The sequence below is a fragment of the Zonotrichia albicollis genome, chromosome 4 (assembly GCF_047830755.1).
Source record: "Zonotrichia albicollis isolate bZonAlb1 chromosome 4, bZonAlb1.hap1, whole genome shotgun sequence".
NCBI classification, from domain to species: Eukaryota; Metazoa; Chordata; class Aves; order Passeriformes; family Passerellidae; genus Zonotrichia; species Zonotrichia albicollis.
Genome location: NC_133822.1, coordinates 12734889 through 12762017, shown reverse-complemented (window position 1 = coordinate 12762017; position 27129 = coordinate 12734889). Strand labels below are relative to the sequence as shown.

At 37.3% G+C, this 27129-nt stretch overlaps 1 protein-coding gene across 18 annotated transcripts in view; it reads right to left on the bottom strand.

Moving 5' to 3' along the window:
* MAGI2 (membrane associated guanylate kinase, WW and PDZ domain containing 2) overlaps positions 1 to 27129 on the bottom strand; it is a 702271-nt gene that overhangs the window by 114999 nt on the left and 560143 nt on the right. For 17 of the 18 annotated variants that reach the window (XM_074538810.1, XM_074538811.1, XM_074538809.1 and 14 more), the window contains one exon: positions 6498 to 7133. The exons of the other annotated variant lie outside the window; for it this stretch is intronic. In XM_074538810.1, coding sequence (XP_074394911.1) covers positions 6498 to 7133 — 636 coding nt within the window. The remainder of the gene's footprint in view (positions 1 to 6497; positions 7134 to 27129) is intronic. 18 annotated transcript variants of the gene reach the window in all.

Sequence of the window (27129 nt, the reverse complement as noted above, 5' to 3'; positions counted from 1 at the left end):
GCTCTATAAGTAATTTATTTTTGTTTACCTGCTATAATGTGTAATATTTATTGAAAAAAAATTTTGTACCAGATAATTGCAACAAGAAATATTTCAAGTGAATATAAAGTGTAAAACAGTCTCAAGGTGTAGGGCAAAAAGGATTCAAATAATTGAAAGGTTGCTAGGAGAGTATATATCTCACAGTTAAAAACATGATACTCTGCAAGGTGAGACATATCTTGTAAAAATGTGTCAGGAAAGCAGTGCTTCAGGAATTTTTGATAATTTAACAGCAGGGTTTTTTTTTGTTGCATGTTAACGGTATTTTCTAATAATCTTTCAGAAATTTTATTTTGGGAATTAACAAAGGAAAGACAACTGTCCTTCTCACAAGGCTGCTAAGAAAAAAAATTGCAGATAATTCTGATTTCTATGTAGGGAAGGTAGGAAGGGGCAAGTGTCCATGGCTGGGAAAAGGGCAACATTACCTCTAACAGAAAAGTCAGTAAAGTGGACAATATAGCATGACTCGCAGTATTTTTGATCATTAAATGTTTTTGGCTTCAGTAGCTAAAATAGCAACAAAAATGAGCACAAAAAAAGGGAAACAACTCAAAAGCCAGCATGAGAAGAATATGTTTACAGAGAAATCATGCTGAGGAAACTGTTGAGCTTATGATACCATAAAAACTCCTAATTTTGAGATGGAAAGGCAAAAGGTCAGCTATGAACCTTTGTTTTCCATCCTTTTTAAAGCAGATGGATCCAGGAACAACAGAGCACTTAGAGGGATGGCAAGGCAAAAATGGTGTGGCAAATTGGAAAGAGAAAATTGTAAGAGGATGCTGTCAGCAGCATGTGCAACAGAAGGCATTGATGTCTCCAATTTCTAGGTATCAATGGATCATGTGGTTCACTTCAAACGGGTCAGTGGTTCACTCCTGAGTTCATGTGCACATTCCCTTTATGTGACAAAATGTCCCTTAAGCTCACAAACAAGAAATACATGTGGCATTTAAGAACACAGGAGGGCTAAAAATGCAGATATTGCCAAATATTCCTCTCAACATTTGACTGCTTTCAGCAAATAGGAGGAAATGGATCAGGAGCAGATATACAGTTAAAGTAAGCATCTGGAGAGAAGAAAGTATATCAGGAAACAGGAAGAGATGTGAGACCTTGTCTGTCCCAAAATCTCCTCTCAGAAACAATAAAAGAAGCAGAACTTTGTGAACCAGACAAGTATGAACAGACTACTGTTAATTTAGATTACCATAGGATGCAAATAAGCCAAGATTGGGTTCCTTTAGGAAGTGACTGTAAAGGAAAATTTTTCCCTTGACTGAGGGATGTAAAACAGTAGAGACAGTAGGATGATGGAAAAACTCTGTAAGTCCCAAATCAAAAACCTACATCATACTTCCAAGAATTGAATTTCTTTAAATCCTCAGGACTGTTGACTAGAAAGTCCTGAACTGGGGATGAGCATGCCATGAGATACAGGGTCTCCAATTTACAACATGGACTCTTATTATTTTGTATGAAGAACTGCAGAATGAGAATAAAAGCCACAGAGACCTCAGCAGTGGGCTGAGGTCATGGAACAAAGAGATCAGAATTTCCTGGGCCAGACTAGTGCTGTCTCAGCTTGTGCAGCTTTCCTAAAAGGCAACAACCTGAGATAAAGAAGCATGAGCTTTCCTGACCAGAGGAACTGAAACACACAGCAGTCCTGGCCAAAAAAACAACCCAAAACAAAGAAACAAAAACCAAAACCAAAAAACAAAAACCGAGAAAACAGCAAATCTCTATGGGAAAAAGGCAAAACTGGAAAATTTGAAATAAGTCCATGGAAAGGGTACTGAGGATGGAGGGCTCCTTCCACTGAAGTCTGCTTATTTTGAGGGATTAGTGTTTTTCACTAGAATATTCAGAGATTTTTTTTGGTGAAATTTCTGCCTGTTTTTGAAATTGCTGATGCTGCATGTGATGTACTGGTATCTGTTAGTGGTTTTAAGGAGTTACACATTTCAAGTAAGATGTATACAATATCTGAGAAAGCTAATTTGCCTTGCTTTTATTCACACAATTGACAAGCACGTAGTTAAATTCTCCCTCCTCACCTTGGCTGTGCATTGCACGTGGCCCTCACTATTTCCCATGCCATGCCACGGTGACACTGGCTGCTGGCAGTCCAGTCCCACACCAGGAGAGGGCTAACAATTAAACAGTGTCCACAGTGTGTCACTTCTCTGGCTCAGTTTCATACCAACATTCTCACTTTCTCACAGCCAGTTTGGATCATACCATTTTCTGATTCCATGCTTACAAAATAGCCATCTGATGTAGGAATTTTGTCAGCCTCCCACTTTTTGCATTTAATGTTTCGCTCTCAGCACCTGCTATGAGTTGCCATAACTGCATGAATCAGTCCTGGCTTGTCTGCAGGTTTCCTTAACAACAGCATTTCAGACATAGTCTTGATGGATCTAGATTTGAATCTATCAGTTCTTTTTTAGACAGGAACATTTCTGGAGCTGGGCTGCTGTCTGTAGGTCCATATATTTCAAAGGTATTTCCAAATGAGGTGGCATATGTCAAATGCACAGATAGTTCAATTAGTAGAATGTGCCAAGCCTAGTTTTTCAAGTCCTCATTACTCAATATTTTGCTCCACATAAATTTGCTACATACCACTTTAACCACTAAGTGCTGTTTTTCAGTAGCACTGGACTAATTCAGAATTTATGATCTACATTCAGAAAGACTGATTTTCAAGAGCTCTTCCACACTATTTCAGCAGCCTAAACTCAATGAAATCTACTGCAGAAGCTGAGGATAAAGTGTAAAGCCTGAAGCAAAGCTGGAAAGGAGTAAATATCTTCGGGTGTTATTTTCTTTCATTTATAATAATTTTTTCCTTTTTTTTTTTTTTTTTTTTTTTGGGTAACACTTTTCCACTAACTTTTCCACCAATTTTAGTTTTTGTTTTTCAGTGTAAACACCTCTGTCAGCTCATAGTAATCAATGGAAACAATATGGCTGTTCAGCAAAAACAGATGTAAAGATAGCGAACTATTATGGTGCATCTACTTAGCAAAGAACTTTTCCAATAAACAAGAAAAAGACAGTAAGAGGCCTAGCCAGTGCTAGAAAAATTCTTTCCTTTGATGGAGAAGTGTATTACTTCCATTACCATTTTGTTTTTGTAGCAGATAGATTGCTACTTCTGCTTCAGAAATCTTAAAATGACTTGACTGAGCTGTGGGACTTGCTCCATCTGGATTGTACCCCATGACAAGTCTCTGTTTGGTGATGGTGAGAGAGATTCTATTGGCCTCTTCAAATTTGAGTACTGTTTTGAGACATGCAGACCTTTTCTTCTCCTGCACACTCTGGCTGTTGACCTTTTAAGCTTGTGGGACAATGGTTTTTAAAATGCTGTAGCATGCATACTGTGCACATCCAAGGGAGTATTTTTCCAGTGTGAGATACTATTTCCTATAGTGAGAATAAATCTCAGCCAATTTCAATCTGTTTCTTGTCTGCAATGTAGATAAGATGGCTGGATGAGAGAGAAATTAAGTCACTTACAGAAATGGATTTGTGGCATACCTAATGCCACAATTAGGTGTCCAGTCAGGCCATATTCATATCACAGACAGAAACATTACAAGGCAACACAAAAACCTATGCAAAACACAGCCCTCCTCCACAGGCAGGAACAGCCCTTTGGTCTTAATCTTAAAAATGAGACATTAAAGACAGGATGCATACGTAATGGTGGAAAAGGATGGCATAATTCAAGTTCATTACACATAAAGATAATAAACTAAAACTTGGATCCATGAGTAATGAGAAAGTATGCCTTGATTTACTGATGTCACTGGCTAAATATTTGAGTCAAAGCAAGTTTCTTTACGTATTTGGTTTTGTGTTTAGATTATCTCACATGACCAAATCTTACCACCTGTTTATTATTCATAACATGTTGGATAGACACATACACCTGAATCAGTCATCCCCTACTCCCTTTACAATCAGTCAAGCAGCAAATGTAGTTTAAGATATACTTAGATATACCTGACTTATTTGAAACATCTACAGTGGAATTACATTAATTACATCACAGAAAAGTCCATTTCTGCACAGGGACTATAAAAGGAGACATGATGACCAACATAGACATAATAACCTGCATTCTGGGAGTGTAGTTAGTCACATAAATTCCCTTTTCCTATGAATAGATGAAAAAAAAAAGAAACAAAACCCTGGTTTTCATCTTAAAACAGTTCTCATATTTGTGTTAAGACATGATTTAGCCATCTCTTAGGTAGAATAGGTTTGATTCATACATTATTTTTTTCAGTTCTTTTGAATCAAGCAAAAAAGTGAACTTTTAAAAAATTTTAATTTTGTAGTGTCACAATCTTGAGTTATACTCAATATTTCTGACGTACAAAAATTTATGATAGTAAACTCACATTTGTTCTGTACCACCCATCAAGTTTAATGACACTGCAGTATTTCCACACATTTGCTTTAGTCTTGGTAATTGTTCTACCATGAACAAAACACGCTCTCTTTCTCTACCTTGCTTTCTCTAAAGCATCCAACCACTTCCTGCCCCAGCAGCAGAGGGTTAAATGCTACTGCACGTGGAGCTAGGATGTGTCACTGAGGCAGGGGAAGGAGCTGTACCTCAGTGTTTGGCCCGAGACAGAGGAGATGCTGTGAACTCTCAGTGCCTTTGTCGCGCGTTGAGCTCAGTGCAGCATCTCCTACCTGCCACAGCCACGTGCAGGAAATAACCACGGCTCAGTTAATGTACCAGAACTTGTTAAACTATCATGTTGATCAATGTTCAACTATCATGTTTGATTGTGAATCAATGATCTACAAATAAAATTCTCCTCAGAGAGAGCAATTATCCTCTAGGGCTTGAGTATGTGGCTACTTCAGGTTTTTTTTTGCTCCTGTCCTACACTGATTGCTGAAATACCTATTTTGTTGTATATTATTACCCAGGCTTGTTCAGCATGCTGAATTTCACACTCCACTTCTCTCTGAAGACTGGTGTTCTAAATTGTTTTCCTCTAGAGGGTGATTATCCTGCCTTTTTCAAAATAAAATTCCACCTTTTTGGGGTTACACTAACACTTCTAATCATCCTGATACTCTTTTTTTGGCTATGAAATGCTCCCTAATTTATCAACTTAATAAAAAAATATTGCTTACTGTATTGTTCAAGATTCTTAATGGCCATTAAGGACAACAAGATTTAATACCAATGAATACAACAATTAACTTTCTTCAAGTCCATATACAGTGAGTCTAATTCAATTATTATCCTAATTTGGTTTCATTCCAAGGAAATATCACATTCTGTCTCTTGTAAATCATTCTTTTATATATATATATCTGAAAAATACTTTATTGACTATGTGCCATTATTGACTATGTGACTATAGATCTCCTACAATCACCTTATGTTTGTTACTTCTGCAGTTTGATAGAATGTTACTATATTCCTTATTCTAAGGATTTTTAGGTATTGTAATGATAAACATTTGGCATATGCAAACACTAAAGCTTTACTTCCCAATTTCTATTCTTCAGAAGGAAAGTAGTTAGTATTTTTGCATCTTTGAGCATAGGATCCTTTTCTTTTTCTTTTGAAGCACAGATTAAGGTACATTAAGTGACATATGAATGCCTTTAGAGAAAAAAAAGATTTTTAATTTAAAAAATTCAATCATTATTTACTTCAGGTAATAATAAGTTAGGATGGGTGCTCACCTCAAACCACCAAAGAAATTTTGTTTGGCTAAAATAATAAAAGCTATGAAATCTCTGTCAAGTTTTTAACTCTTTTTCTGTTCTTATTGCTTCTTTATGGATGTCTTCACTCTCCCCTTCCAATGGTGAACATTCAAACTTACTGTGTCAGGCTGGTGAGAAAAAACAAGTTGCTAAAAGCTATTTTTTTTTAAAATCAGAGAAATAGATACCATGAATCTCTGTTACCAGGAAAAAAAATAACCCCAACAACTGTTGTACAAATTTTTTACAATGAATGGAGGCAAAGTGGCTTAGGAAAATCAGTAACCTTGTAAAGGGTAAATAAATTGCTCTGAGTTTGATCTACATTAATGAGTCAATACATACAACTATATCTAAAGCTTGCAGCACTGCTTTGGGACTACGTGAGTTTGCTGCAGACACCACACAAACTATTATGGGGTGAAAGTTCTGGAACTGGCCTAGCTTTACTCTTATACAGAGATGGGACCATTGACACTCAAAACACATAAAGGAATGTACAACAAACTGTAAGATTTTGCCTAGGATACTTAATTACAGACACACTTTTCCAAAACCAATGGTGTTACTTCCCACAACATGGAAATTAATTTCCAATCTAGCAAACAAGGATGTAGTGAGTATATGTATGTCTTTATGGTTTAGAACCTTTTACACACATTTTTGTAATTGTACAGACTTTCCAAACTTACCTCCTCTATGGATAATCAAAGAAGTTTCACTTCCAACAGGACATTCTTTAAGTATATCCACTACTTCTGCATGGCTCAGGTTCTGTACATTCTGCTGGTTGATCTCAACAATGAGGTCACCTTCACACAAACCAGGACATCCCTGAATGTCTAGAATTTGCTTCACCCTCTGTCCTGTAGGACTGTCTGCTATAGTGAAGCCAAAGCCCTGGGCCCCTTTCACAATGGTTAAGGTCATGAGTTCAGCTTGGGTGGCCCCAGAAGAAGCCATTGATACATTATCATCATGGGCAGGTGGTGGGAATGTGCTATCAAGCTGACTATCTGCTGGAATGGAGTGCAAGGAGTGTGGTGGTCGATCTGTTACGTCTGGAACAGACTGAGAAGTCCTAGAAATGTATTCCAAATAAGTTTCATAGTTATGTCTTCCATTTACCACTACCGGAGGCCTCTCCATTACTGCAAGGGGTGGCACCATGCTGTTGGCAGGATCTTCAGGATCAAAGGGCAAAGGGTATCCACGACATAGCACCAAGTTGACACTCTGACCAATAGGAACAGACTGGAAGAGTTTGACTACATCTGCGTGAGTATGTCCAAGGACACAAACTTCATTAATATAGACAATCACATCACCTAGAACGAGAAGAACAAACAGTGACAACATGAGACAACTTCAATTGCTGTATATGCAGTGCATTTTTCTTTGAATGAGATAGAAGTCTACTAAAAAAAATGAAAAATTCAATCAACATACTGACTCATATAGGAGAGACAAAAAAGTAAATTTTGTCTGGCAGTAAATGTAATACAAAGACACAATGACAATACCAGTTATTTTCTCTGTAAGCTCACAGATGGAAAATTTAGATGGACCCAGACATTCACTTTTTCCTGACATTTCCTCCCTATTTTTCCAACTTATTTCAGTGCAGTCTCTATAGATTACTTTTTTAATAAGGTAAAATGAATGATTATTTGGAAACTGTGTTGTCAAGAAATATCAATGCTTGGTGAAGAATAAAAGAAAAAGAAAAAGTAAGTATTCCTGGACTTCAGAATCAATGAATAGCAATTCAAGACTGTGTATGCATGTGCATAAGGAAACAGTTTTTGCACTAATCATGATATTGACACTTTTCTGTTAAATGTGATTACTTGCCATCAGCCATTCAGAACTGCTACTGTCTTTTCCTATTCTAGGCATGAACTATCTATCTTACATAATATAGAGATGTTTCATAGCATTTTGTTGTAGCCAAAAGGCTCAAGGACAATGACACAACAAAATTTTTTGGTGGGTTCAATAGCTTAACATTAGAAAAATCTAGGCAAATATATGAAAATCAGTTTAATATTTTCACCTAAGCAGCTCTAAAGATATGACCTTTACTTTCAAATCTTGTCTCATGTATAGCAGACCTACCAGTCTGAGCATATGGAAGCAGAATTCTTTAAGTCAATAGGCTATTTATGGGTCCCCATATTGCCCATGCACCAACCATCTACTGTTACTGAAATGCTCAGAAATAAGTTCAAGATTCTTCTTGGTGTTAGAATAGATCTATATATTTATAGCCATAAATAATTTTTTAACGTACTGTTAAGGCACATATTAAAATAAAAATGAGTTATCAGTGCAAAAAATATTCAGAATAGTTTGATGATCCACATTCAGTTTTCACTTTCATAAAAAAGTTTACATCTTCATAGGAAAAGAAAAGGATATTTCATTTGAGAACTCTAGAAGTTAAAGTATTTTTCTTAGTGAAGACTGTCTTATTATCCTATTATTAATCACCAGGATACTATGAGATGTCTACAAGGTACACAATTCAAAAATTTACACATCACAACAGAAAGCCTTTTAAAGGTATTTGAAAACTCTGCAATAAAATGAGAATTACTTAGGGAGAATGAGGTGGTTTGGGTGGAATTGCTTCAAGTGTATTTATGCAATTATGTCTTTCAAGTACTTCAATGAAAATATCTAATCTAGCAAACAGAGGATAAGAGCATCATCAAGATGCCATGCAAGGGCAGTATCTAAGTGAGAGCAAAAGGCAAAGGCTGTTTCTGTGTGAAAATGAAATGGTCAATTCCCACATGATCAGTCTGTGTAACAGCCTGACAGTAATTAATTGCATATGCACAAACTGTGATTCAGAGGAAGATTTCTTCAGAGGCTGCCTAGGGAAAAAATGCTAAGGAAGTTTGTTTAAATGACTGTGAGCATTACACACATAAACCTTAGGAGCTGCAAATGCTTTCTTAAATGTGCACCATAAATAGATTCCAAAACAAGCACAAACAGTAATGTCACTTCATAGGCAGTGCTGAAAAAACTCTAATGCTTTTGTCTCAAGCAGCTGACAATAAAGCCATTTTCAGAAGTCAGAATTTAAAAGAAAATATGCACCGTACAAATTACTGTGGCAATGGCTGCAATTCATCATGATTTGCTCATGCCCTGGTATAGAAAGATCTTACCTGCATTCTCATGCCTGGCTCCCACGTTAGCAGTGAGGCTGACATTGCTCAGGACTGCTTCTGTTGAGCTGAGAGCTCTTCAGTGCATGCTGCTGTTTCAGTAACTATGCTTTAATAGTAACCTTGAGACTTTTTAATCCATGCAGTCTTTATTTCCCTGAGTGCTGGCAATGCAGCTATGTGGTGGGAGGAGACCAATCTGTTTGTTCATCCTCTCTTACAATACATTAGCAGAGTGCAAAATGAAAAATAGATTTTTTGTGTTGGGCGAGTAAATCATTGCCTGTTTTCAACCCCTCACTTTAAGTATTTGGATAGGATTAGTTATGATATAAAACTTAAATCAATATGGTTTCGATATATCAGAAAATTACATAAACTAGTTGACATTATATAGAGCTGTAGTGAAAAGAAATTAGCTTTTGCAAAAGGAGTGCAGTCAGGAAACGTACATGCCAAGTATGTATGTATCCCCTTCCCCAGTCACTAAACAGGCAAAACTGAGCACTAGAAGATCTTGGGTAAGAACTTCTTCAAATAACAACCTTCCATTATCCCTCACAGGCCAGCAGAAATCCTTCAGCATTTCCTGAATCAATACCTTTAAAGCTCTTTGTTGTTTCTGAGGTATGACATGGATAGCATGGCTGGGCAAATCCTGAAGCTCTAACTCAGTCACAGTGGGGCTGCTTGGGACCCACCTGCTGTATTGTCACATGGAGAATGGACAGTGTGATAAACACAAGGGCATGAGTTATTAAATTCAGCTCCAAGAAAGGAGCTACAGTGAGGCTGCAGTGGGGAGAAACAGTTTCAGATCATGAGACAGGAAGGAGTAAAAAAGGGGTTAATTTCAGAAACCCTTCAAATTAATCTCTCAGCTGTACTTTCTCCAAACCTAACTAATTTTTCCAGGTTGAGAGTTCCTCATTGCTGACACAGAGAGAAGTACTAAGCATTGGGTAGGAAGAGAGAGATAAGTTAAGAGCATTACAGAGCCAGTGCCATGCTAATGCAAAGTTCAAAACCTGTCTGCTTTAGGAAACCTCCCTTAAAGGTTCCTGTAGCATCTTTTCTGCCTGTTCTCTTCTGCTGCTTCTAATAATAATGGGTGCATATGGACAAGCATAATAGTGATCCACTTTATATCTCCTGTCTGATTTTCTGAGCAAGCCATAGTCTGCCTCCAGAAATCACAGTTTCACAGTGAGTGGGTATCTCTGAAGTTATGCAGAACATTTATATTAAGCATCAAACTTTGCCTGACTTTTAGAATTAAATTTGCTAAAATGACTGGAGCTTGCTTACAGCTTGCTGATTGAGCTAGGCAGGATCTCTAGAGGTCAGAGTATCCAAACCCTGCTCAATCAGAATCCCTTAGAACCAGCTGCCCAGGATCATGTCCAGGTGGGTTTTGAAAACCTCCAAGGGGGTAGACTTCACATCTCTGGGCAACCTGAGTCAGTGCTCAATCATCCTCCCAGCAGGAAAATGTTTTCTGATGTTCAAAGAGAACCTTCTGTTCACTCAAACACTGTTTGAGTGTTTGCCCATTGCCTCTTTTCTTGCCACTGGAAAGAACTTGGCTCCAGCTACTTTGTACAGGTATTTATGTGATAAATTGATAAAATCCTTCTGAGCCTTCTCTTCTCCAGGCTGAACATCCTCTCTGTCAGGTGCTCTACAGTTTCATCTTCCTCGCTAGCCTGTACAAACTGTACTCATGCCACCCCAACCTCATCTGACTTGGGACTGCTCAGGGATGAGGGAGCCCAGAAGGGCTGATCTGATCTGTGGGGAAGGCATCTGAATCAGACTCTCTAGATGAACTGGCAGGTTTGATAGACACCCAGCCGACAACAGATACCATGGCCTACCTCTCAAAAATCTATACTGCCACAAAAACAGAATCTTCAATGTCTAAATTCAGCACTGAGTTGAAGAATCTTAAAGAATACCGACAGCAAGCAAATTTGTCAAACTGTCCTAAAGTTACCTCAGATTTAGTTAGGGCTCTTGCATTTAACTGAAAAATTTAGGAAAATGGGTCTGGAGGGGACTTCCTGGATGTCTGAACCTAGTCCTCTGTTGTCAGATACAACACAGTATGTTACACTTCTTCACAAAAAAACCCCATGAACTCCCATAATATTTAATATATTTAACTAGCTGATTTTGCTTATTAAAGTCTGCTGATCATTACTTATTGTCATGTAATGTTAATTGACTCAGTGCCTGAATGTTTGATTAGAGGTTCCATTTTGTTACTTATGTATTTCAAAGCAAAATCCAGATCTGTACTGTTATTATCTTTAGTTGGACTAGTAACTGGTGAAGAAATTACTGAGCTTCAACATCTTTTAATGACAGATTCTGTTTTACATTTGTCTCTACAATAATGTTTCAGAATTAAATCTGACACCCTGGGGATTTTCCACAAGCTTTAATTCTGAAAAAAACCCCAACCTTTTTCATGCTTGAAGTGCTTGATGCAAACAGAATTTGTTTTATTGACATAACTTGTTTCATCACAAGTTATCTTATATTTTCAGGCAATGCTACCAGCTCTATGTACCTCCTTTGTGAAGAACCTGTACTACTCAGTTGACTCCAGTTATTGTTTCTGATAGGTTTTTGTTACCCCTAGGTTCTCTGTGTAAATATTTTGTAAGTAAAGTTTGCCCATTTTCTTACCTATGTTCCCACTATTTGTATACAAATATTTTGCCTATTTCTTCTAGTTATGTTTCTTGTACACTTAGGTTTCTGGTTGTACTTCAGTGAATTTAATTGCCTACTAGACTGTCATTCTCATTATTAATTAGAACTCACTAAATTTTGAAGTATGAATGCAGAGAAAAAAAGTGCAGATCAGATCTTCAACTGAAATTTAGTAGAAATATCTCCATTCTTTCTGACAGGTTTTTGATCATGCTCTTAGTGCTAGGTTTATGTGCTTAAAATATGACAGAATGCTGTGATTTGGGGTGCAGACAGCCCTGCAGCCAGCACAAGCCAATAGCAACAGTGCTAAAACCAGCTCATGGTTTGGCAAGCCAGCACAGGACACACCAGCTCTGCAGGACTTGGGCAGCATAATTTTTTTTGCTGCATTTATAGCCCACATAAACTCTGCTAGCTTCTCCAGCATTACTTATTCCCACTTGCATTTCTCACCCATATAATCTAAATGCTGCATATGCATACTTTGCATCAGTTTCAGAGCTGGCAATACATGATTACTTCATCGCTGAAGCTTTCCCTTCACCTGCCCACCCACACTCTCTACTGTCATTACCAGATATTTCTGTCACTTCTCAGCAGTGACCTTGTTTTCTCTTTCTGCAGAGTGCTGCAAGATTGCTGGCACTAGAGCCTGTTAATCATGAATTCAGAGCACGTTTCCAGTATCAAAATATGAAACGTGTGGATAATTTTAATAACAACAGCATGTGATTGATGGTCATGAAGGAAGATTTGTAAGAAATGAGCCATTTTCACATTCACACACACACACTTACAAGCAGCAGTACAGAGAACTAGTGTGTGACAGTAACAGACAAACAACATTCTGAAACTTTGAGACTCAACTTCCCTCCACTTGCCATAGACGTTAATCCAGTGTGTGAATAAATAATTTCCATTACAAATGGCTAGAAGTGGCTTTTTTTGGCTGTAAAAGATTCCAGAAAGTTCTGCATAAACAGAAATTCTCTTATTTCTTGTACTCTGACTCACCACAGAACCCTGTAAAACCTATTTAGCTCTAGCTGCTGAGATCTGATTGCCTGACTTTTATCGGGAAAAGATAAAGCCTAGGGTCCTGTAGTTCATGGCAGCCTGATTAGTATTAAAAAAAAAAAAAAAAAAAAAACAAAAAAAAAAAAAACACAAAACCACCCTAATTTTGTTAATACTTGGTATAAAATTACCCTTATTTTTAAATAAAAATTTTGGAATTACAACAACTTCTTAAAGGAGATTGCAGTGTAAGATGACTATTGTGTATTAGTACTGAAATACTTAAAGCACCTGCCAAGAAAATACTTAGTTCTTCTAAAGGGGAACATTAGATTAACTGCTAAAACATATCAAAAAGGCAACCTGGGGAGAAGTACATGCATTCAATAACTCAATAACTACAGCTGCTGATGAAAAGAACTAAATTTAAAACTGACCACGTTATTATCAGCTTTATAACAACTTTCACTGATAGACAGTACTGCAGCAGCCACAGTGAAATGAAAAGAGCTGCTGGGAGACATAATGGGCAGCTGCCTCTGCATTCAGAAATAGTTTCAGGACCTCTTGCTGGCATGTGAGAACACTAAATAGTCCATTAAAATATCACTGCTCATACTGACATGGAAGACCCATTTCCCAGGCTTCACCACAAACAGAAAGTTTTACTTGTGTTTGACAGGTAACCACTCTCCACAGCTCCTTCTTTCACTACTAAACTCTGGAAACTGAGGTTCAGGGGGAAAAGTGATAATAATATATGATAAAAATAAAATTATTATTTATTTAATCAATCATTAATGATGATTATTATAATTTATTAGTTCTTTAAATCGGACAAAAAGTCAAGCCAACATGTATTCTTAGGCATTCAGGCAGTCAAACTGACATAAAATAGGCTTAGATTTCCTCTTTCTGAAACCTGAACAACAGATATAAATCATCTGCTTGTCAGATTTGAGCAAGTATTTGTACAAACAGCATTGTAGGGGTGATAACTTGGGCTAAAATCTGTTCCCACCACTGGACTTCATCATTCCTGTCATGAAGGACTGAGCAGTGGCTCTGAACTTTGCTTCAGGGGACAACACAAATATGTGAGACAGACACTTGTCTGCAACTTTATCCAAGACTCAGATCTGTTGAGTAAGCAGGTGCCATTTTTATACAATTAATTTTTTTTTTTTTAGAACCCATTTTAATTCTACTGTGACCCAATGTATATGCCTAATTAAAAAGCTGTCTATTCAAAATTTTTGTGCTTAACCAGCATGTATCATGTAATTACACTCAGGCAGATGTGGATTAGCAGAAAAAACTGTTTCCATTTTATTTGTATTTTGCATTATAGCGGTAAAAGCTATTTAAATAGAGGCATTTATTTGGGAGAGAAATAAAATACATTCCAGAGAAATCTAAAGACCTTGATTATTTGCTGATCTAGTAAACATGAAACATTGTAGACTAAAAAAATGTAAGTAATGCAATAGCAAAAGCATAGTTAAATGAATGCTGGCCATAAAGCAGTAAAGAATAGGCAAATTTTCTTCCTAGAAACAATTTTCACTTCAAGCATCTGAAAGCATAGCATGGATGTTAAAGCTGCTGCTTTACAGAAAAAGTATTTACTTAAAAGATGGTAAGTATATTGGAGGCAAGACCACATGAAGAGAAAAAGGTCCAATTTTCAAGGTAGCCTCTTATTTACAAATTATGTAAGCTTGTTCTGTCTAAGCTTTGCTTGCAGGAACTGCTTGTGCATCCTGAAAAGCCTGGTGTGAATGAACTGCGTGACAGAGCGTCAGTGGATCTGAAGAGCGAGATAAAAAATGTGTGCCACGTTTGCATAGCTATTTGGGATCACTTTGGAAGGTGTCATTGTGTGCAGAGGCTCAGGAAGAAATGAAGCCCTTCTTTTTCTTTAGAAAAAGGAGGTCAAAATTTACAACACATTTGCTTTTGTACGCACATTTTATTCCTGCAGGCAGCGCATCACATTTATCTAGGTAATGGCTCCCAGGAGGAGGAAAGTAGCCCAGCCAGCTTCCCAGCAGCCTAAAGGCAGAAGGGCATGGAAAAGCATGAGGTAAATACCAAGTTGCCCCTGTGCCCCACTGGGAATCCTGGCTATGTGCCACCTGTCCCTGGTGGAAGACATTTTCAGCAGCATTGTCAACTGCACACCATTGCCACTGCTGATTCCTGACATAAACTGCCAGGAAGGAAAAAGGGAGATGGATGAGGTGACGAATTAGATGGAGCATTTATAAAGATGCTGCAGCACAGTGACAAATGCCTTCATATGTTGAAATATAAATATAAATGTTACTGGGAATTTTTAGTAATAGTCAGTCATGTGAACTGAAATGGTTAATAGAGCTATTTTATTTCTTTGAGTAATGCTAGCACCATGAGGACAAGAATAACTAGCCACATACTAAATTAGTAATTTGTGAAAGCAACAGCACTTTTTTGGACACTTAAAAAATATGCGCAAAGATAGATGAGTAGGATTCATCTCTATTTAAAATCTATAGAGGTACAACTTGAAAATTCATTTCTATTTTAGAGATTATATGGTTTCCAAGGAGATTCCTTGTTACTGCAGTGGGCATTACTTCCAGAAGTGGGTCAGTTTTATAACTGTTATCTATTTGGTAAAACTATGATTTTCATCATTGTTTGATCAATACTTTGTTTTTCGTGCAACACTCACACAGTGCCCAGGTGCCTAATTCCCCAGCTGACTCTCTGAGACCAGTACAAATCTGATTTAACTATCAGTCAGGTTATTAATTTAATCTAAGGCTAAGACTTACAGCCTTGATTTGTGGATGTTTTGTGTGTTCATTGCTCAAGTCCACATTCTGCTGACTGAGATCAGCATGAGCTGCCAGCAGTCAGCATCCTTATTTCAGATCCAAACCATGGATGTGGAGGCAAACACCAGGCACCCAATCTGAAGGTGCTGCTCTGATGTATTGATTAGAGACATTAATCTACAATAATAATAACATATATCCACATTCTTCCCAAAAGAAATGCTTGCTGCTATCCCTGATGCTACTTTTTATGCTAAAAATTCACTACCAAACTTCATGCTGAAGAATCTGATTAACATCTTAATCATGCCATTAGCTGCAATGAAATGCGTGCTCATTCACTGCTTCACCCTCGTTATTGGAGCTTTTCCTGTCATGCCAAACCAGAAATTCTGAATATATATATGCACTCCTTGATGTAGATATATATAAATCCTCAAATTTTGCTCTATCTTTTCAGTCAACTGGGTTTACAAGGTCAGCACCTTTCAGAGGCAGATATTTCAAAAGAGGTCTGGATTACTACAGATTAATGCTTTTAATCAAAATTAAAGACAGGAAGCATTCTATCAAGCAGAAATTAAATGTATCAATGCAGAGAAAAAATTTCCAGCTAAATAAAGGGATATTCACTGATATTCTACTACATAGAAATACCTCAGTGCATTTGAAATGGAGCTATATTTGATTACTGATTCATTAACATATGCTTATACAAATGTACGGCTAATATATAACTAATTTTCTACTCATAAGTTTTATAAAGGTCATTCAAATTTTAGTTTATATGGGCTTATCTTATATTTTACCTCTATATTTTATTTCTTTTTTGGTAGCAAAATTATCTATAAAAATAATTACCTTAACTTCAGAGAGCTTCCCACATATTTCTATAATGAAAGATCTACTCAATAGTTTTTCAGGCATGTATGAATGCATTACTTGCTTTAAAATTGCATTGTGAAGATAAATAGTGGAGTTCCTTTAGGTTCTCTAAGGTTTTACAGTATTTTTCCAGGTTAATAGAGGGTAATGTATTATCAAACTGACCTTCCTTCCAAGCAAATGTTGGTTGCCTTAATATCTCTAGAGCCTCTTGCACTGCCAAGCACTCATTTTCAAGGACAATATATTTTTAATCTTTGCAAAACAATTTAACACCTTCACCACTGAATAATTATACTTTCAGCTCATTTCTGAATACTACACTGAGTATAAGCTACAAAATTCAACTTGCGTAATATTTTTTTGTAAGGAGGCAAAATCATTAACACAAGTCCCACCAAGCTCTTCCTTTAAAACTGCTTTATAACAGACAGAAAACTCCAGCCTTATAATAGTTAGGAAAAGGTCACTCTCTAGCCTTACAGCTTTATGGCTAAGAATCACATTCTCCTTTTATGAGGATTATCCTATCTCCCACTAGCTACTCTTCCTCCTTCTTTGTCTCATCCACCTTCTCTATTTAGTGTTTTGCCTTCTGAGAGAGAAGAGAATTTTTGGTGCTCTAGTATGGTTTATAGCAGTGAAAAGTCGCAATATTGTTGGAACTTAATTTCCACTGTAGTAAATATTTAACCAATTACAACACCATTGCAGGGCAAATACTCCATCATTTTCCATTGCAATGTAGGGGTTTCATTGAATGTTTGGATTCCAGAACTTGCCACAGACTGCTGCAATATGGGTACATCAATTGCTGCTCAGTAGTCAAATCTCAGATTTTATATATAAAGGGGCATTAACCCTGTTCTGTATGAGAACAACCATATCTTTCCCTTTAGCAAAGAATTAATTTTCTGGATGTCTATCTTTATTAATTTTTTAATTAGCTAATGAATAAAAGCACATTAAAATGTGTTATTATGAATAACTGTGATGCCACATCAGACTATTTGTTCAGACCATGATAAAGCAGTCTCACACTATGTCTGCCATCTCCCAATGTTCCTGTGAATCATCCCATGGTAATTAAAAAGCCTTTCCCAAAATTATCATTGTATCTGAGTTTTCCTCAGAAGGCTACCACACAGCTGTCATTTGCTTCCACACAGTATTTCTATCCTGCTCCTGACAAAGTAGGTGGCACCATCAGTCCTGAGAGTGTATTGCTTGTGCGTCCATCAGAAACTGAGATCCAGTTGCAGACTCCCAACCCATTGGAGATGGGAGCCATAGTCTTTGGAGGTGATTCTTGGAAAAGTTCTCTCGAGCATGTTATATGCACAACATCCTCCTCTTTGGAAAGCCTGTAAAATGGTGTGAAGTGGGAGAGCCACCCCATAAACTTCCTTCTAAGAAATGTTGCATGAGAAGTGCACAAAGAAGGGCACAAGTGCCATGTGTTAATGGATGCAGCACACAGGAGTCAGGGGATGACTAAGGGTGAGCAATGCATGAGTGTGTGTGACGTGGAACTCAGGAATGGAAGGAGCAGGAGGAATGTGGGACATGAATTCCAGCAGCAGAGTGAGAGAGGAAGCAGAAATTGCTGTGCATTTTGTGCTTTGCTCTTCCCTGTCTTTAAAAAACCCTAACTCCTGCCTGTCCACAAGCCCAGTGCTGCTTCAGCAAGGCACAAACAAGTGTGTTTGTGGAGTTATACTAGTGGATCCTGCTCCAAAAGTTGATGTTTTTAAAATGGAGGGCAATTTACATTAAAACTCCTTTAGTTCTTTCTCCTTCTTATGTCCTTTTAAGTATGAAATTATTAATTTTTCAGACTTGTATGCAAGCAATGCTCACATACGTGCACAACCAGAAAATGGTTCCCAGACAAAAACCAGTCAGGCGTCAACTGCTTTTATGTCAACTACAATTCTTAGAAATACAGTGAAATTACACAGTCATTATTTCCAATGGGGATTTTAATCAGAGAAACTCAGGTACCTAAGATCAAACTAAAAAAAATGCAAGCAACCTTGGGTATAAAAATGAAAGTATGGCTTTTTGTCTATTTTAGCTCTCTCTCCTTTTTACTACAAACTATGAGCTCAGAAAAAACCTCAGGATTGTCTTTGTGAATCACTCAAAGTAAAGATGGGGCTGCTGACACTATCAAGAGAGACATCACCATAAATAATACTGTCCTAACAGCAAAATTAAGCATTTCTGGGTGAATGAATTCAGTGTTTGTTTGACCTAGTGCATTTTGATTTCATGGATTTTATGATGAAATACCAAAGAGACTTTATACCAGTTCAATACAATAAAAAATAAAGAACAATAAATCATTTCACAAAATACTTTTGTATTTTGCAATTTTGCAAGCTTTTACAATAACTGATAAAAATGTACTGTTACAATTACAAAATATAATTTGTCCCTAATTTTATTCCATAAATAGTTGATACATTATGGTTTTTTGCATAATTTTGAAACTGACAGTCCTTTAGCTGTTCTCAGCAAGGAAGCCTCAAATTGTTTAGCCTTGAGAAATTTTACATACATAAAGATGAACCAATCAATCAATCTATTAAATGTCTAGTGAGCCTGTAATACTGTAAACTGCTTTTGAAACATTTTCAGTGCTTTCAGCATTAAATATACAATTAAACACTGTGAAGAAACAAATTCTGAAGAGTTCCATAATTTTATTTTTATTGAGATAGAAACTATCCAGTTTTTTCACTATCTCTCCAAAAGCCCGAATATTTGTATCTGTTATGGCAAAACTATTGTAACAGCACTCCCATGGCAAGGAGTAATCTGATTAACTGGGACTGTGGAAGAGGTTTATGAAAAAAAAAATTGATACCATGTTGGAAATGTCCCTATAGCACAATTCCTAGCACTACTTCTATGAATTATTCAATATGCTTGGGATAGCTAGTGTGAATTCTTCTCAGTGTGTGCTTATGTGTTACGTGACAGACACGATAAAAAGAGAGGACAGTAACTCTGATATTAGCAGTGACCACATTTTCGTTCTCTGACTTCACTGTCCTCCCAGATTTATTGCAATGAGCTGCAAACTAAATGCTAAATGCCACAGTTCCACCTAGCAGAACTCATCTAAAAGGTACTTTTTGAAAACAGAAGTACACGTATTTTCACACTAATTCATATATCTTCAGCTAGATTCAACAATAGCACTGATTTAGAAAGAAAGTAAGTGGTCCATCTACTCTAAAAACTGGATTCTGGATTCTGAGGCAATCTGGAATTTACAGAACAGCAAACATAGCTGTTTTTCTGGTGCAGAGCTTCTGATAAGCAGAGGTGGCACATTTTCCTCCAGCTGTGTTCACTTGAAGGCACAGGACAACCTTCACCCTGAGAGAGCAGAGAGCACCTGCCCACATGCCCAGTTTCAGGCTGCTGCTATCAGAAAGAACCCCACAGCACCAGAGACCCCTCAAAGCCAGCCCAGCACAAGGGAGTGGTGGAACTGATAGTGTCAATTAAGTGACGGAAACAGAGAAAAATACTAGCAGCAATGGAAGGAGGAATATAATGATGTGAAGAAATTGTGAGACAAATCCCTCTGATACTGCCTGCTGTCCCCCCCATGCAGGCCAAGGCAGCTGGAAGGCATTTCTGTATTTGCACAGTCCTTGCCAGTCCATAGATAATCTTACAAAGAGCACTCTCCTCAAACCTATTATTGGCTTTGTCCTGTCATTAAAAAAAAATATCATCATTAAAATGAGTAATAGCACACATGAGGTTCAGGTCCAATTGCAAGCCTTCTGCATGCACAGGGAAGAAATGTTTGCACATAAGAGATGTGCTTCTGTTCCACTAAAGACTATGCAGGTCCTACTTTGGATCAGAGCTAAATATTTTCTCAGCTCTCTTACCCACTCTTCTTCACCCCACATTTCCTCTGCTGAAGGATTCTTGCTTGCTCTCTCCCCAGCCATGAAAAGGAGAGTGAGTACTTATATGTATAGTTATTTTTGGGTAGTTAAAGGGAATCTGCAAAAGCAAGACTGTTTAAGATGAATGATAATATATTCCTCTTATATTCCTCTATTTGCACCAATAGAATCCTTTTGGGAAGGATGCTCTTGAGGCATAACAAGGACTTTGAATACCTAAGTAAGACCCAGATGTGCTTAGATACCAACACAACAGGTGAAAGAGATTAAAAACTGTTTCCATGAAAAGAGAAATTAGTTACATGAGCATTCTGCAATTTGCTCAAACCTCTCACTCTCCCAAATTAAAGACAGATGTGCACTGTCTAAATCAGACACAAAAATACGAGGTGTGCCTTCATCTAATGGAAGGTTAACACTGTTTCACTAAATTGACTGAAATGCAAAGATATGAAAGAAAAAGGAATGAAAATTATGTGAGCTTAATGTGATTTTTCTCTTTTATACATAAAATGGGACATAAGAGCATGTCTAACTTCATCACTAATAACAATAAAATAGTAAGGCCATGGTGCATGAGAAATTGAAATTTCTCTGAAGGAGTAGGTTTGATATTTAGCCTGTCCCTAAACCCTGCTATTGCAGGATGAAAACCAAGGTCACAAAAAAGTTGCACCTCATATAATTTCTAGTATTTGGGAGAAGAACTTGCTGTCACTGCAAGAATGAGTAAAAATCTTGCTGCAATCACTTGAAGTGGATGCAATTATACTGTACAGGTATCATGCATCACTCTGCTTGTCAAATGGACAGGGCTGCTTGCATTGCCATGGGACTGCTGTCAGAAACTGATTAACCACACTGACTTTCTCCCTCCAGACTTGACTCTGAGAGAGGTTGCTTCAAGTGTCTTTTATGATTTCTATTATATACTCCAAATTTGGGGTGATCTTCTGGAAAATGATAGATTAAAGGTTGTCTACATTGTCTTGATTGTGTTTGCATTGTGCAAACAGATTTCAATACAATCTTTACTGAGATCCCACTCTGTATTTTATTCTTTGCTATAGGGTCTTTGTTCTAGCCCCTGCTTTTCCCCACACTTGGCCTGGCTGTTTCCCACAGCTGTTTTCCAGTTATGTGAGAGAGAGGGAGAGACAGCCAGCCTGATGTAGCTTGCTATGGCCACTGCCAGTACTGCTCAACCTAACTGGAGACCCAAATCAGGGAAAGCCTGGCTTTTTCTGCCAGCTCGTGGTAAAGCATGTTTAACACAGAATTCATACTGGAGAAAAAATTAGCAACTGATTCTGACACACACAGGCAAAATGAGACTAACATCTAAGTGTGGTTATATTTTTATGTGGAAAAAGATGAAATCCAATATGCCTGGGACTAGGGTGATCAAACCTAGCTTGGGGTTAGGTAGAAGGTTTTCCCAGTCTGTGGCAATTTTTCTGGAATAGGTAAATTAAAAAACCCTCTAAAATTTAGAAATATTGTGATTTTGTTTTTTTCACTGAATGTTCTTAAGCTCATAATATTTTCAAATTGAATTTTTTTTACTCTCCCCCCAACATTTTTGAAAAATATTACTTCCAGTTGACTTGAGATTACAAGTATTATGTCCTAGCAAAGATGAATACATTACTCTTGTAGGAAAAAAAAAGATTAAAGTATCACAATCATGCTTTCAGAACTGAATGGACTATTGAAAGATAATATTTACAACACTGCACAGTTTAAAATAAAAATCCATCCACTCAGCATCTTGGCAGGAGTGGAATTTTTGGCATAAACAATTGCTCAAGTACAATTCTTCTTATTATCCCTATTTCCCCAAACAATTCAGAGCTACTTTTTCAACTGTGCTAGAAACAGTTGAATCTCTTATATAATAGTCAACGGCATTTTCTTTTGATGCAATCAAGTTTGGCCTAAAAAAATATACTCCTGTCTGATATCCAGAAAATAACTGGAACAAGACAAACTAAAGAGATTAAAAAAAATCTGCCAAAAAATGTTTTTTTTTGAACTCTGAGGAAGGATGCTGCCATTGTGACCTGTCTAGAAAATGACCAGAGATGATATGAGTGTTTTCAACCCCTGTGTTAGAACAACACCCTGCCATTAAAATAAAACAACCTTCTAAAGTGACACGAAAAGTACAAAGACATAAATGTGATCAATGTTTTCACACTACGTGTAGCACTGCCATGTTGCATGACTTTCCTGTGGAATTGGACAGAGGAATCCACCCTCAATCCCACTTGTCAGATAAACAAGGTTGGATACATGTGTGGTTTCCAATGCCAGTGCCAAGGTCTGACAGGAGGCAGTGTCTACTCTGGATGGATGTGTTCCTCTTAAACTGCCTGAGGAAACCTGCCTGAGCATACCAGGCAGCTGTGGGGCACATAACCTTCTGTGGAAGTTTCAGTGCAAGAAGTCAATCAGACTCCAACAAACAAGACAAGTACCAAGAGCATTGGCTGAGGCTCTGCCCAACATCAGGAGTAAAATCCTGGTAACCTGCTAGTGCAGGGAGTATAATTAATGCTGCCCCACACATCTACTGACTGTGTGTCTTTCAGTCCTACACAATGATGCTTCTCCACTGTCAAGTTCTCATCACTACCTCAGTTTCCACATTTTCCAGTTTCCCACCTCTTTCTGATGCTTTTTTTCAACCATCCCAGTGCAAAAAACCCAATTTTGTTTTCAGTGCTCTTTCAGCCTTTCACTGTGTTACAGGCTTAAGGCTGACAGTTTTTTCAGAACTGATGGTTCAAAGGCAGATTTCAGGCCAATTATCATGAACTGCTGATAGCCTTTGCCTATTGAGACTTGCTATTTTGCTTATGTTAAGGTGGAATAGAGGAGATCACAAATAACAGAGCAGCAGCACAGTTCAACATGCTTCATGAGTTTTAGCCTATGAATAAATTCTCAAGGAACACCTATCAAGACAGAATGTCTAATATTATCTGACTTTTCCCCAGCCGTTCTACAGGTGATGCTCAGTATGGCAGAGAAAGTCTCAGTAAATACTGCATACAATGATGCTGATTTTAATGCAGAAGAGATTAGTTTAATACAAAGAATTTTAATTTACTTCCATTTGGAGCTAAAGAAGAAAGCAATACATCAAAAGGAGTGAAACTGCCAGTGTTTAAAAGATCTGTACTCACATCAGTGCTCTCAGACCTTTCTTGCAGAGCTCCTTTCTTCTTTTCCTTAGAACCTTGCCCTCCCCCTCCTGCCTCCTACACACACATGCATAGAAACACCCACTCTCCAGCCATTTCTAGCATGAAATTACTGCCTTTTCTCCCTGCCTCCCTGCAGAACAAAAACAAATTATGTCATCCTCAGCTCCAGCATATCCTATTGCAGTCAGTTTTCTCCCTGTTCTGCACCACTCTCTGGAGACTGGACCCTCTTCTCCCCTCTCCACCAGCCAGTCACCCCCTGAGGCTGACAGCCAAGACCCAGACACCAAGAATTTGTCTGAGCTCCTGCACACAGCCCTCACTTATCTGGGCATGGCAGCACAGCAGTGTTTGGGCACCCTGGCTCTGCCACCGTGGCACTGCTTCCCTCTGGTACCTGCTGAAGGAGGAGCTGAGGAGGAGCCAGCGGTGCCCAGGCAGCTCCCACTGCTGCACACACAGAGATTTTGGGGGCTGCAGGGCACCTCAAGCTCCACCTCCATCCATGGACTCAGAGACAGCACCACACTTATGTGATTGCTGGAGGGGAGAAGTTTTGTGGGGCAGAGAGAGAAAAGGCTGGAAGAATTTTTTCCAAGGGTTTCTCACTTTGCATCAGGATTCACTTCCTGCCAACCTCCTGGTTGGAAAAGTGCTCCTTATGTCATTGAGAAATTTTCATTACAGGTCTTTAAACAAACAAGCCATTTTTTAAATGTCAGAACCATCAATTACAAAGAGGCAGTCACACAGGTGCTGGAACAAACCTTGCTCTTCTTATAAAGGCCATGTGAGCAGCTAAACAGGGTCAGATGAGAGGTGCATCTGTGCTAATATCCTGATTCTGGCAACAGACAGTGAAAGATGCTTTTAGAAGTGAACTTCTAATAAAATGGCCTCAAACGTCTCTGAAACTCCCCATTACTTAAAGGTTTGTAAGGCTCCTCAAATATTATTTAAATGCCTGGAAATGTTTTGTCATCTCTGATGCAACTCTGGATAGTTTTACTTCCATCAAATGATACAAGTCAGAGCACTGACAAAAATATTGATCCACAAGCGATTGAACACAGATTTCTCTTTTAATATACGTTGCACAATTGGACTTTGACAGTATTTGGCCTTAATTTGGCCTTAAGCTGAACTCCTTTAAGCTTCTCTTCACTTATGTTTTTAGCAGTTATGATGGGAGTTGTTAACTTCAATAATTATTGGACTTTACTAAGTTCTACAATGGCTATTCCTCCTTTTGGATGGGGAAATTCAGGTACACTGATGTAAACTAATACATTGAAGCAAAATATTTGCTAACTGTCAAGACTGATATTTGCCATTCTAAAGGTACAGCAGAAACCGTATCTTAAAATTAATTAGTTAATTTATTCTTAAATTCTCAAAGAATTTGAAATTTGTTCTCAAAAGTGGTTAAAGGCAAAAAAATTAGAGGAATTTTTGAACTCTCAAATTTTAATATAGGTACAGATTGTATTTGGTTGCACAAGAAGGGAGGCAGAGGTGAATATACATCAGTCTGCTAGTTTTTTAATTCAAAAATAAAATAAAAATCTGAAACTCAGCTAAATACTTACTTTTTGTTTTGAAAATTGAATGGTAAAATAAAGCCCTATATGCCAAAACAAAAGAAAATCAAACGTGGCATGGCTGACAATATAGAAAAGTACAATTCTAGATTATTTTCATCATGCAATATGAAATTCTCACTTTTCCTGTCATCTTTTTATATAGTGAGATCTCTTTCTGACCTCACAGATCAGTCTTCTAAAGAAACAAAACATCATTATTTATTGAATGAAATAGTACATGAGAAGATGATGACTATTATTTTCAATGTATATTTTTGTCTGTTCATACAAACAGCCAAATCATGTGAGATAGCGGTTAATTACATTTGATAGAAGAAAAGTAATTTCTGCACCTGCAGCATTTTTGGTAGCCACTGAGTTCAGTGCATGTTGCTTACTCAAGTGGCAACTTGCAAAACTTACAAAAACTGTCCCAATAAATGTGAGGATTATGACAATATATTTATCATCTCCTGGCCTATGTTAAATATCCTAGTAGCAGAATGTGCAGATTTTGCATGATGAAGTTCAGACTGAAGAATGAATTTATGGGCTTCCTAGAACTTTCATGCACAAAACAAGTGTTTATTTCAATATGAACAGTCAAATTGGATAGAGGTGTGTTGGGATGTGATAGTGCAGAGAATAAATAATTTAACATTTTTTCTGCCTTTGTATTTTGCGTACTGAAATAAGTATAAAATAGTTTTAGTATTCTTGTCTATGCTTTTCGCCTTCGTGGCCATTTTTCCATGGAGTCAGACCTTGAATTAGTAGGAATGTGAGACTGCACATACTTGAATAATTTGATGATGATCTCTCTGCTTTTTCACCTTTACTCTTTCACATTTTACTTTACCATATTTCTTGATTTCTGTATGATCTCATTTTCTGCTAAAGATATAGCACCTTTGAGCATCAGAATGTGTCCATTTACTCTTTCTAGAAGAGACTGAGGCCAGTGTCTTAGGTTAGACAGGGTGTGTATACCTTGTGTTTATGGTTTGTGTTGCATTTGTCACAAGAGAGTGGATTTTTATATTATCATCAATCATATTTCCATTATATCTTCCCATCAAATTACGTCATTGGTTTCTCTATCTATAGCAGGTGCTGGAAGAGTTGCTCTAATGGCTTAAATATTAGAAAACACCACATATAAGCAGACCTGTACATATACTCTCTCCTGCAGAATATCATTTATGTAATCCAGAATTTCACCTATTTACATGTCCAGTATTTTGCTGTTTCAAGTAACAAACACACATTATCATTCTTGGGATTGATAATCATTGATCAAAATATAGTGTCAACAAATGTGAATTTCTTTCAAAATGAAGTGTCACAAGCCATGAGTATTATGAGCTGTTTCCTGTGTATAAATATGAATTTTATCAAAGCAAAAGGAAAGACTGGTATTCTTTTCATAGTTCTCCTTAATTTCTGTGTAATATGTGGACTTGAAAAAAATAAGTGACTCACTTCAAAATGAATTTTGAAGAAAAGTCACTATAGGAAAGAAAACAAGTTACATATACTTTTTATTCAATCCTGATATTGGCATATTCTTTATGGGTACCAATAACATATCCAGTAAAATATTGTAAGTACTGGAGATGAAAATGAATTTATATATATATATATGGTTGAACTCAATCATCAAACTTCTTATAAAGTTGTTGTTTGAACAGTTAAATTAGACAGAATTAAGCCTATTCATTTAAAAAAGGTTTTTGTTTCTTTTTTAAAGTATTCATAAAACCACAAATGTGAGTTTTTGAATTAGGCTAGGGGAAACAAACATTGTTTAAATTGTCAGAAAAGGAGTATTATTACAGTAATTAATCAATCAATCACTGCTTGCTCTAATAGATGATAAGGAAAACCAAAGGAGTCTGTAAACAGACTCCTTGCTGAAGGAGGAATGAGGTTGTTTAAGCAGGTGTCTAATGTCATTTGTG